Below are 12,448 nucleotides of genomic sequence, written 5' to 3' on the forward strand. Positions count from 1 at the left end.
GATATTTAAAGACAAGACATATTTTTGAGATACAAGTCTTGAAGATATTTAAAGACAAAACATATGTTTGCGAAAACAAGTCTTGAAGATATTTAAAGACAAAACGTGTTTTTGAGAAAAAAGCCTTAAAGATATTTAAGGACAAAACATATTTTTGAGATAAAAGTCTTGAATAAATCTAAAGACAAAAACTATTTTTGAGATAAAGGTCTTGAATATATTTAAGGACAAAACATATCTTTGAGATAAAAGTCTTGAATATATTTAAAGACAAAACATATTTTTGAGATAAAGGTCTTGAAGATATTTAAGGACAAAACATATTTTTGAGATTAAGGTCTTGAAGATATTTAAGGACAAAACATATTTTTGAGATAAAAGTCTTGATGATATATAAAAACAATACATATTTTTGAGATAAAAGTTTTGACGATATTTAAAGATAAAACATATTTTTTAGATAAAGGTCTTGAAGACATTAAAAGCCAAAAAAATATTTTTGAAATAAAGGTCTTGAAGACCTGCACATTTAATAGCTTTTTTTCATATATTTTTTAATCATTGCCAAGTCATTTGATACAACGGCTGTTTTAAGTCGCTCAAATACGATCACTTAGTTTTAACTTACCATATAAAACATAAGTGCTTTGAAAGGGCACGGTTTATTTTTGTGACAATTTGTTTTATACCTTAAAATGTCAAAACAATGCCATGAAGTTTGTTTATTCCAAATCATATTTTTTGTGTGTATATCAAAATATAAAATGAAATCATGTATTTCATGAAGAACATAGACACCAAAATATAAAACATGTCATTACAGATGCTATCGTAAACGTCATAATTGTCAGAATAAATAAGCATAGTGCAATTTTAAATAATAGAGAAGATGTCTAAATACGCCTGTTAATATTTGTTAAAGCAAAAACGTTTCTCTAATAAAAAAAAACATTTTGTCACGCGTTGAATGAATCATATTTCCCTTAAAGCTGTAATATTTTAAAAGCCCCTGAGGTTTTAGCTTCTTCGTGCAAGTTCTGAGTCAAACGTCGTTAAATGTATAGAAATGTATACATTACAATATTCTATATTATTTTCCTTAAACCTTAACACTGTTTTGATTATGTTTTACTATTACTTACAACTGTACGTTGTACATAGGATTCAAAGGTGGTCAATGTATTCTTTTTATAAATTAAACTGTACGACGACGGTGACTTGTTGGATTAATTTAAAGTTGTTTTTGTGTTATATGATTAAAGTATGAATTATTGTAAATTTGTGCCTGTGTAATGTTGATAATAAAAACAAATTATTTAAATCTTTTAATCATGTTTTATGTTTTATATTTATTTTCCCTGACTACGTGTACAGTATAATTGTACCCAACACTTATTTGAATATTAAATGTATATAATCAATTAAGTCTTATTCTTATCACTTATTTGAATATTAAATTTATATATTTAATTAAGTCTGATTGTATATTCAAATAGTTTTTAAATTTGTTATCGGTGGCAGGGCAATAATGTGTTCACAAAAAGTGATAAAAACGAAAAAAAAAGACAGAAAAGGACTTATTAAACAATTAAATGTTGAATTCTGCTTAAGCCGGTGCTAGTGGGCGTGGACGGTAACTTGCACTTTCCAGTATCGTCCATGAACAGGCTCAATCAAACCGAGCCTGCAACATTTTCAATTTTGTTGTGTTGGACTTTCTTTAGGGATTCTGTTTTTCTCTATTTTAGGAGAGGTACTTTTACGCAACAAATCCATTAACAACATCCTGTCGCTCAAGGCCCGGTCACATAGTCTTTCGCGTCTGTATCGCGGGTAAAATTTCACGATTTTTTTGCCTGTTCCTCGTCCTTATCGCGGGTGAAGCGCGGCGGTACCGCGGCCTACCACGGGTATAATAAAGCAGCCGCACCGGGCTGTAGAAATCATAACCGCTCAAGACACAGTCCCGTGAAGATCAAGCTATGGCACCGAAGAAGAAGCCAACGTCGAGTTCCCCGGCCAAGAAGAAGAAGCAGCGTGCGAGCAAGAAGCCGAGGGCGAAGGCAGCAGATGAAGGCAGCCCAGTGCCAGTGGAGGCCGCCAAGAAGCCCAAGGCAGGAGTCACAGTGGAGGTGCAAGCTGTCGTCCAATCTGCTGCCGAAGTTCCAAGTGCTCATGGCGAGGTCGAGACCAGTCCTGCTGTCAGTCCAAGAGCTGCCAGTCTAGTTGAAGAGGAGGAAGAATCTCTTGATGGTGAGTACAATTTATGTTATAATTTTTTTTATTTTTAAATCATCGTCAAGGAATGGTGGACCACTGTTCATCGAACATGGCAGGTGGCATTCTCGTGAAGTTCTGGAAGGCCCTTGGATCTTCATTACGGAGCTCCACCATGAGACGATCGTACAGCCCCAGCTCAGGTCTCCTGCCAATCCAGTCGCTCACCCAGATGTTCCGGACCACCCTCCTCCTTCGTCTTCTTCTGTCAATGAGGACCTGATGGACCTGTACCACTTGGTTCTGATGCTGCTGGAGCAGCAAGACGAGGTCATTACGGTGACGGGGATCCACGTTCATCCCTTGACGTCTGGAGCACAACTGACGAATGCTCGGCAAATCGCGCTTTTTATATACCTAAAATCCGACGTTGTACGGACGCGATTAGGCCGTGGACAATCGTATTTGGGACGTGTACAAGACGCAATTGAACGTTATGAGGCCGGTATTGGGGCGCGCTGTTTACGCGGAGAAAGGCGTTTGTCCGTGCTTACACGCGGTACACACGCTAATGCACGTGATAACAACACGGTACAGTTGCGGAACAAACGTGCTATGACCGTGCTTCACCCGCGATTACCCGCTAAAATTTCGCGTCCCACCGCGTGTAACCACGTCTTAACCACGTACTAGCACGTTCGTTCCGCGTCTGTACCGCGTCTTTACCGCGTGTGTACCACGTGTACCGCCCGCGATTACCCACGGTCTAAATTTTTGGGAAGCCCAAAACTTTTTCGCGCGGCCAACCGCGTGTGAATTTCTTACCGCGTGTAACGACGAGTAAAGTACGGCTGTATCGCGTCTTTATCGCGACCTCAAAGCGTCCAACAGCGTCTGCTTCACGGGCAGAAATTTTTGGCCGTTATTCGGCCGCGAGACGCCCGTGGAGGGCTGTGTGACCGGGCCTTCAGGATCACCGAAACTGCAACAAGTTGGGCCCCAAAACAACTGTACAAAACACTGAAGAGGGCATAAAGAACGCTACAATTAGAAACAGAAACATATCAGTCTATTTAATTCACTTGCTCAGATTTGAAAGAAAAAACAGTTCATTCATTAGTAAAAGCTGGGTTTTCATCATGTTAGTACGTAAGAAATCACACTTTCCAATTAAAGTTCTATTAAAATATTAATTTTTACGCTTCACAAAAAAAGAGAACTTTTATTTTTGTTTTCCTGTTGCAGTCTATAAAAGCTACTCTTCGACCATACAGATGAACTATCTTTTGCTCTTTGACATTGCGTACAATTATAGTGACGTAGTATTTTGTATGGAAATGAAAATACCACTTTTTACATTTGCTGCCTTCATAACACATTATTGAACATTCAATGCTACTTTCCTAAGGTGATGAACACTTGATCATTACTTCAACTTCAACTTTATAAAAAAAAGTGCTTGCTTTTCTAAATAAGTGAAAAATACTCATTTATGAAGGTTAATATGCCGAAACAATTGTAGCCAGTTAAACGATTTTCAGATATCTAAACTTAGGAAATTTTTTGGGGAAATTTATTTTGATGATAAGAATAGTTAATGTTTCAAGTTCCTTTCTCTAAAAAACAATTATATATTGTTTAATGCAATAAACGGTGCATCATTAATTAAACTGTAATAATGACAGTACTACATGTAAAACGCGCATATTAAAATTTATACCAGGATACAGAATGATTAATTATCTTTATTATGTGAAAACAGGATTTAGAAAAAAAACATAATTATACAAAAACACATTACGTTTTTTTTTACATTAATCATGGAAACATTATTAAAAAGATGGGAAATGTGTCTGTATTTTTTCTCATGAACTCTGAAAAATACATCTAACAGGATAAACGGAACCGATTACTTGACATATATCCATAATGTGTCTAATCACACTGACAACTGATCAGATAAAAATATCGTTAAAGCATTCGTTTCAAAAAGCTATGTTTTAAAAATTACGATGGTTTGTCAAAAATAACAGTTTAAAATGAACACAACGCATAAGCCAAGCTTATCCGATGTAAATGACATTATATATCTGGTTATTTCCCATTTGTTATTGATAGCTAATACTTCTATAACTAGTTATTTCTAACTTGTTATTAATTAATAACTGCTTATGTCTAACTTGTAACTGATAAATGGTAATCTATAACTGGTTTCTTACTTGACATTTTATAATTTAAAGGATTTTCGAAAACTAGTTATTTTTACTTGTAATTTAAACTAATAAATGTTAATTTCTTAATTATACCCGGTTATTTCTTACTTACAATTCATAACTCTTTATAGATAACTTATTATTTATAACGGATTATTTGTAACTACGATTTCAGCAAATTCACCATATTCCTGAATTTGGTATAACAATCTTAATTCTTGTTAGGGTGCCTTAAATTTAAGTGCATTATAATTGGACCAGATGTGTTGTTGTACTTTTGTTGAAAATTTACTTACAATAATTTCTTCTCCCCTTACGTTCATCAACTCAATGAACTTTTTGCTTATTTGTGACATGAGTAATCGGTATTTTATTGTTACAAAACCTTTACTGCTAAACTTCAGCGTATTGTTCATCATCACTTTTTCTTGAAAACCAAACCACAACAATTTAATGGCTCGAAAAGTGCGTTCGTGAGAATATATAAAGCGAAGAAACTGGTGTATTACAATTTCACTTTAAAAGGTAAGTTGAATTTATTATAATTGTATATACATGTTTTTTCGGATAAGAATTTTCTTAAATTTCGTGAAAAGTCTTTCGTGCTTATAATAATTTGCAAGTGTTTAAACATTGAAAGAGTGTGAATAAATAGAAATGGAGTTTTGATTTTTTTCTAGAAAGTGCAAAATGAAGGGTATTTTTTTATCTTATCTTATTATTTTGATTCATTGTCAAACATTTTATGGTAAATCATACAAGGATCATACACCGACGGCATATCTAGGTCGAAGAAGACTGTTTACGGTGTTTACGAGGCTCTGCCGAGTTCCTGCTAAACAGTGACCCGAGAGCTAAATATTATCGTCTTTAAACGACAGTCGGCGTATGATTCATGTCATTTTCTTGCACATTACAGGAAAGAAATTAAGAAAACTGATAATTTCAATTAGCACTTTTTTATATATAGTAGTGTATAGAATAACAACTTCGGTCATACCGGCAAAATGACGTCTTCCTTAAAGCCTGCGTCACATTACACTCCGATTAGGTTTACGATGAGATAATGATGTCTGAACAGGTTGTAATTGCCAAATTCTTAAAGGTCTCCGGCCGATGACCCTCCGTTGTCAAGTGACCGGTAGGGCACCGTACAGGTTATCGGAGAATTTTAGTGCAGAGCTATTTTCTTCCGGCATCCGGTACATCGCCAGCGCACCATAGCAGACACGGCAAAAAATACCCGATATCCGATACCCAGCCGGACACCTTTTGTTATCGGTTATATACCGGTTAAACTTTTCACTTCATGAGCGCCAAATATTCCTCCAGTTTCCGAGCGGTAAATGAGCGGTCACCGAAGGCGTCTCGGCAGTTTATTGACCAGGGCCCGGATGGACGCAGGTCCTGAGGTGTCCGTAAGGATAGCGTTAGCGTTATTTCACAGACCTTACGGCACTGTGAATTAGGCGACCTGTGTTCAATTCTTTGACAACGGTGAAGATAACTTTTTTTGTAGAAAAGTTATCAGTGCCATGCGAAAGTAAAAGAGATTATTACTGTTTAACTGATTGACAGACTGTCCAGGAACGATACGGTGGCTAAACTGTGCTCTGGTTGTATATTCAAGTTGGCTAACTGCCATAGTCATCCGGGTAAATCATAACTACCACCATCATTCTCTTGTTTGTAAGCGAGCAGAGCTGAATCGGTTAAATCGCTAGACTTGTATCTGGACATTGTGGGTTATACTTCCGGTGTGACCAACTGAAATTACTAGGAATCTTTCGGACGAGACTTTAAAGCAAAGTCCCGTGTATGAGTGCTAAAACACTTGGATAGGTAAAGAAGAAGGAGAAGATTGTTTGGTTTACTGCTTGGCTCCTTGACGGTGGTCATCCTGTGTTGCTGGATAGTGTCTCGGTTGCGTTCATTGAACGCCGCCTTCCTTATTGATCTTGTTTTCATATTTTTCTGAAATTGTGGCATTTTGCTATCTGTATCTTGCGCTGTCCTCCAAAATCTAAAACGACAAATACTCTTCTTGAGGACTCGCCTATGGGGGCAACCAATGACGAGTATTAAGGAACTCAATTACACACACACATTCTATCAGTGTTCATACACGTCAGAGGTTTCTTAAAGTTTTCAAGTTTCATTTACAACCTGTTATGGAAAACTTTGATTTCAGAGTGTTATATTCTATCCAAAACAGAAAGCAAAGAAGGGGTGGAGTGACATCAGAGGGGAAGAAGGCAAGAAAAAATGCCAACAAAAGAGGAGGTGTAAATAACGGCCGGAAAATGGGATATCATGCCGTCCAACAGCCGGCCAGATATCCCACGTATACTTTACCGTCACCGTACGATTGTTGCAGGTCAGATAACGGAAGGCAATTGGACATTTATCGTACGGTAGTCTGCCGGTTACTTTTAGAATATCGACCGGTGTCCAGAGAGAAGATGCCAAAGGTTTTCACCGCCGAGCTGGCGAGTACCCTTAGGAAACCGTCCGAATACCTAAAGGGCCACAGAGGGAGAATGACCACCCGCTTCTTCCCGGACAAGCTTAAAATGTTTCTTTACGATCTCAAATTATCAACGGTGTCCCATCGATCCCTCTTAATCGGCCGGTCCCCGCTTGTACTGTGACGCAGGCAGAACACCGTTATAAATAAAGTTGTAACTTCAAGCGCAACCCTCAGAAAAAAATGCTAAATGAAAATATCAGCTAAGTGACTTCTTTTCGAGATACCGTTAATATGTAATATGCAAAAAAAGTATCAAACACTGGCTTTCGCCACAGATAGGGATATCTAGCTCCCGATTAACTGTTCCGCTGATAATCGGCAGAGCTTCGTTACCGATTTGCCTTCGCGCTAGATAGTCTGGTCTATACAGTAAGCCGGTGTACAATTCTTCTAATTGAGTAGACCGATGCTTTACAAACTTATTTAAACTTTTTTAACAAAAAAGGAAGAGGTACTTTTACTACAAACACCAAAAAATGAAGACTTGGTTACATTTCGGTGTATTATGGCTGGGTATAGTGTCACTTTCCTGTAACATTGTATCATCAAAAGAGGTGAAATTGTCGGATTATCTTTGGCAACAGACTATATCCCTGCACCAGGATGCTCTTCAATCGTCTTTCATCCAAGGTCTCAAGAATGTGTCATTGGATCCAACTAATTTCGGTACATTTCTAATTATAAATAATCGCGTTAACATTGTTCTTTACTCTGAAAGCTATAGATATTAATCATATGCCTATATCACTTGTATAGAGCTAGGACAGCCTGCACATCATAGAAATCTGTCCTAGCTACCTTACTTTAAAATCTTGATGTTTTAATTTAAAAGAAAACTCGCACTGACATTTTTCAAAGAAGTGAATAGTAAACATGTTCAATGTTTTAGGACAGATTTAAACTACTTGTGTTTTTCAACACATGTTAAATTTGAGACGTTTATAGTTAATACCTATGAGAACAATATTTTAAGGAAATTAAAAAAAAATAATATTCTAACACTATTTAATTAAAGTATCTTTATCTCTTAACTATCTTTCATTTCGAACACTTTTCATTGTTATAGTTTAATTTAAAGAAAAGTGTCATATCTAACCTTGTTGAACATGGTTTGAAGATTTGTTTGTTATTGGTTTTTAGGAGCATTTATGGTACAGGATTCCGTGTATTGCTACAAAGTTAAAGGATTCCTTGATATTGCTGCCGCCAACGAAACGAGTGATCCAAGCCTTAAGTCATTCCTTGAGGCTAGATCATCCAGCTACGAAAGGTAACATATATACATTGTATCCTCTCATTGTCAGAATATTTTAAACTGATAAATATACTGTAATTGCCAAGGGAATTTAAAAAAATACCGGATTAAAAGAATTAGTGTTTATTTGTTCAAGAGAATGATCAAATAATGAGTTAAAGATATAAGATAAAATAGTAATTTTTTACCAACCTCAAGCTAAATACTTGATACGCGAAAAGCCATTAACAATTTATGAATGAAATAAATCATTTCATATCCACATATAATTGGTTTACCTATCTCATTTGTCAAAGATAATGCTAAGTTATATAATAGTTATAACTCGAATTTTAGTATAAAAAGTGCTTAAGCAGCATTTATTTCGATTCGTTAACAATTTAAGTTGTTTTAGTAATGTCTCACAGTCAACAGTTATTATACATACTGACTTTAATTTCGATTTCTTTGTAGATACTATAAGGGTCTCTTTGAAGCATGGCATATCGCAAATGCAAATGGAATTCATCTAGGCAATGCAAGTTCTGGTTACATCTCACATCTTCAGAACGTAACATTGCAAATGGATCCATTATATCTCGTCACAGCCCTTATACCGTGTGCAAGACTATGGCCTTGGCTTGGGGGTGAAATCAATGTTAAAAAGGTTTGTATGTCTATAGTTTGAAAGGATCATTCCTGGAAAAAAAATTGATTTAAAATAATCGAGAGCAATTATCTTCGATACGCTTGTTTAACATACAGCAGCTTTCAGATAAATATACATATGACATGAGAACGTTCCTCCTGTAAAATGTTTGCAAAAAAGATTTTTCTACAATATTTAAATTTCCTAAACATGTCCGCACAGTGTTTTATTCGCATTGTATTTTATTTAATAATGTATGAGTGTGTTAACTATTTACAATACTGCTCTATTTATACATCATAAATTATTGTTCCATTTATCATTTGAGCAATATAAATTTCATTTCTATGAATAGTTCACGAAAATGCCATAAAAGATAACACCCTGATGACGCTTTAGCGAAGTTATTTTAAATTTGTGACCAGCTTAAATTGCTTAATTTCATTGAGGCGTATTTTTGCAGGGTAACTTTGGTGTCTACAAAAAATGGGTCATGGAGAATTTGGATCCAGATTACCATGGTTACAGCAAGTATGAGAAGGTGATCAATGCTGCCTTTGTAGAAGGTCGTATCAACCTGAACGTCGCACTGGATGTGTACACCCGCAGCATGCAAGGAGAGGTGGCTTTCTTCTCATCAGTGTAATTTCAATGACAGTTTCATGTTTCTAGGATACCGACAACAAAATTGCTGTTTTCTCAACCATCTATCTCTTTCCCCCCTACCTTTTTTATTCAATAAAAATGGGCCATCAATTAGGGTATGACCATAATTCATGCTAAAGAAATCATGAATTGTTGTTAATTTATATGTGCTGTATATGTATATGCAAAAGTGATTTTGTAAGGTCAGTTTGTGATGGTTTCTCGATCCTGACTGATCATTCGGACCCTTCTTGTTGTGGCCCGAAACAAAATTGACTGTATTCTTCGATTACACTTAATAAACGCTAATTATAATGTCTGACGGGTACTCTGCACTGACCTTATTTAGATTGTCGAAACTTTGTAATTGTTCGTCTTTGTTAAAATTTATTGGTAAAAATTAAAATTATTGCATTATCTTCATTTACTTTTTCACTTTGTTAACCTAACCTTATATTTTAATGTCTTAGACATACGCCTCATACGTGTGATAAGCTTACATGCGTGTGCGTTCTGCCCTGGAAATTCAAATGCTACAAAACAACTTGGACTTAATAACTTGATTTGACCCTTTTAAAGACAGTTATTTTTCATATTACACTGGTGATTTCCGGGAAGTCAGCCCAAAAATGATTAATATCAATTCAAATCGAACTTCATTAAATACGTCGGTGACTATTTATAAGGTAGACAATTCAATGTCTTATCGGTTATAAGAAGGAAAATGGAATTGAATTACTTCCCTTTCTTATTTCAAAACAAATCATTCATATAAGCTGCTCAAAACAAATCATTTATATCTGCTGCTCTGTGTGTTGTATCTGTGTGCGTGCGCGTGGGTGTGTGTGTGTGCGTGTACGTGCACGTGCTATACAAAATGATTATGGTGACCTTGGCCGGGTACTTCCGGTCGTGGACTTCAAATAATTCCTTACACCGCTCAACAGTTCGAAGTTATAAGTTCAAAAATTTCTTCAAGAAATCCTATTCATTCTTAAGATTTTTAAACGTTGTGCTTGCTTCCGACGGCTATAGAATCAATCAATGCCATCTGTACACACTAAGACCAGACTGAACATTCGTGTCATCACGGTCGGCACTATTCGCTTTTTAGTCAGTACAAATTTTGAAATTTTCCATTAAAAGTCAAGGTTGAAAGATGGACCAGTCAATTTGAAATGTTTAGCAGGACAAGGGATAAAATGGAATATTAATATAAGACACAAAGTTATTTTACACCTTCAGTTGCGAAAGAAATAACATAAAGCTGTTCTTAGATTTAATTATATGTCACAAAATTACGTATGTTACTTCCTATGAAACACGTGTGTATAATCACAAATCATGCTTGAAAACAAGTTCATTATTTATTATTATTTGAAAAGAAAACTTTATACAAATATTACATTTATTATAGACGGATGTACTTACCCCAAAATTTTTGCAATAATAAATACAATACTTCTAAGAATGTTACTTCTCTGTTACCATTTCCACAATGCTTGACTGGACCAAGGTTAACCAAAGTCTGAACCATTTGTTGTCATCCTTCAATGAGACCTTGCATGAAAGACTTCCGTAGGAGTACTTTTCGTCCAGCTTTTTTTTCTGTACCTGACAGAGTGATTGATTTCATCGCCTCCCCCCCCCTCTCCCCGCCCAACTGATGGAGAATAACTAAATAAAGTTGTTTTTTTGCGTTGTTGTTGTTATTTTGTTTTGTTGTTATTGTGTTTTGTTGTTATTGTGTTTTGTTGTTTTTGTTTTTTGTTGTTGTTTTTTGTATCTGACAGATGGATTGGTTCCCCCAAACAAATTGGAAATAACTAAATTAAGTTGTTGTTTTTGTTGTTGTTGTTTTTTTGTGTTGTTGTTGTTTTGTTGCTTTTTGTTGTTGTTGTTGTTGCTGCTGCTGCTGCAGTTTTTCATCTATTGCTCTATAACACTTCATTTTTACATTTAACCAACTTTGTATTTTTTTCTTCACAGTTTACGAAGGCATTAAAATATATGATTCATAATTTATAAGCTTCCAACTTAAACTCGTTATAAGTCACAAATCAAATTTGTGGTCTCCTTTGTAGTGTAAATGCCTCAGTGTTTACATAATTTGGCATGCAATTTAAGTGAGTCAAATTATATTTGACTCATAAATAAAGCCTTTAGATAAAAATACTTAACATTGTTATATGGTAGTTTTCATTGGAACTCGACGTCGCCTGTTATAGTGCAACAAAACGGCATGTAAGTCATTCATTGTTATAAATTCCACACTAAACAAAGTTTAAGCCGTGGCAATAGAATTAAAAAAAAAAGAAACGATTTAAACTTTGAAAGTATTTCACCAGAGACGCATAAGTATGACGCAAAAATACGCATTTTCTATATTCTTTATAAATTATACGGTAGCAAGTGAGTGCACGTTCGTATAAAGTTGCACGCAACTTATCCGTCTTTCTGCACATTTTTGAGAGGACGTGGAGACAGTGTGTGCGGAAAATCATCTTATTTCAATATCGACATCAAACAATGGCAATTCCATGTTGACAATAATTGGATCATTTTTATGAATATAAACTTTCGTCTCCATCCAAACGCCTGCAGAATCAGCACCGCAATTATCGTTTGCTTATTGATTTATCTGAAACCTAATCAATGTTAATGGACCGAATCTTGAGATATCAGTGTAAAAAACGAAAAGGATGCGCCTTGTCGCGATATACACGTTCAATCAATTTCAATTACGAACAGCGTCAACAATCTAGATGGAAATAATGATGATAATTTTTTCTATTGACTGGTCCTGTATATCTGTTACGCAAATTTATACAAGCAGTTTTATTCATTAGTTTGAAGTCCCAATCTTTTTAAAGAACTCTCTCATTCCATTCTCTTTCTCAGACAAAACGGTAGATGTATTTAAAAGATTCATAGAAATAATATTTAGACGAAATGTGAAA

General features: G+C 35.4%; 1 protein-coding gene across 1 annotated transcript; it reads left to right on the forward strand.

Moving 5' to 3' along the window:
• The first annotated feature begins 4,819 nt into the window (after positions 1–4,819).
• LOC132714628 (uncharacterized) lies at positions 4,820–11,332 on the forward strand. Its single transcript, XM_060697524.1, has 5 exons — positions 4,820–4,955; positions 7,406–7,626; positions 8,101–8,230; positions 8,669–8,861; positions 9,307–11,332. Exons 2-5 carry the CDS (start codon positions 7,437–7,439, stop codon positions 9,487–9,489), a joined length of 696 nt encoding a protein of 231 aa, XP_060553507.1. The 5' UTR covers positions 4,820–4,955; positions 7,406–7,436; the 3' UTR covers positions 9,490–11,332.
• The last annotated feature ends 1,116 nt before the right edge of the window (positions 11,333–12,448 follow it).

The sequence above is a fragment of the Ruditapes philippinarum genome, unplaced genomic scaffold, assembly GCF_026571515.1.
Source record: "Ruditapes philippinarum isolate M1 unplaced genomic scaffold, ASM2657151v2 ctg2424_1_1_1_1, whole genome shotgun sequence".
Taxonomy (NCBI): domain Eukaryota; kingdom Metazoa; phylum Mollusca; class Bivalvia; order Venerida; family Veneridae; genus Ruditapes; species Ruditapes philippinarum.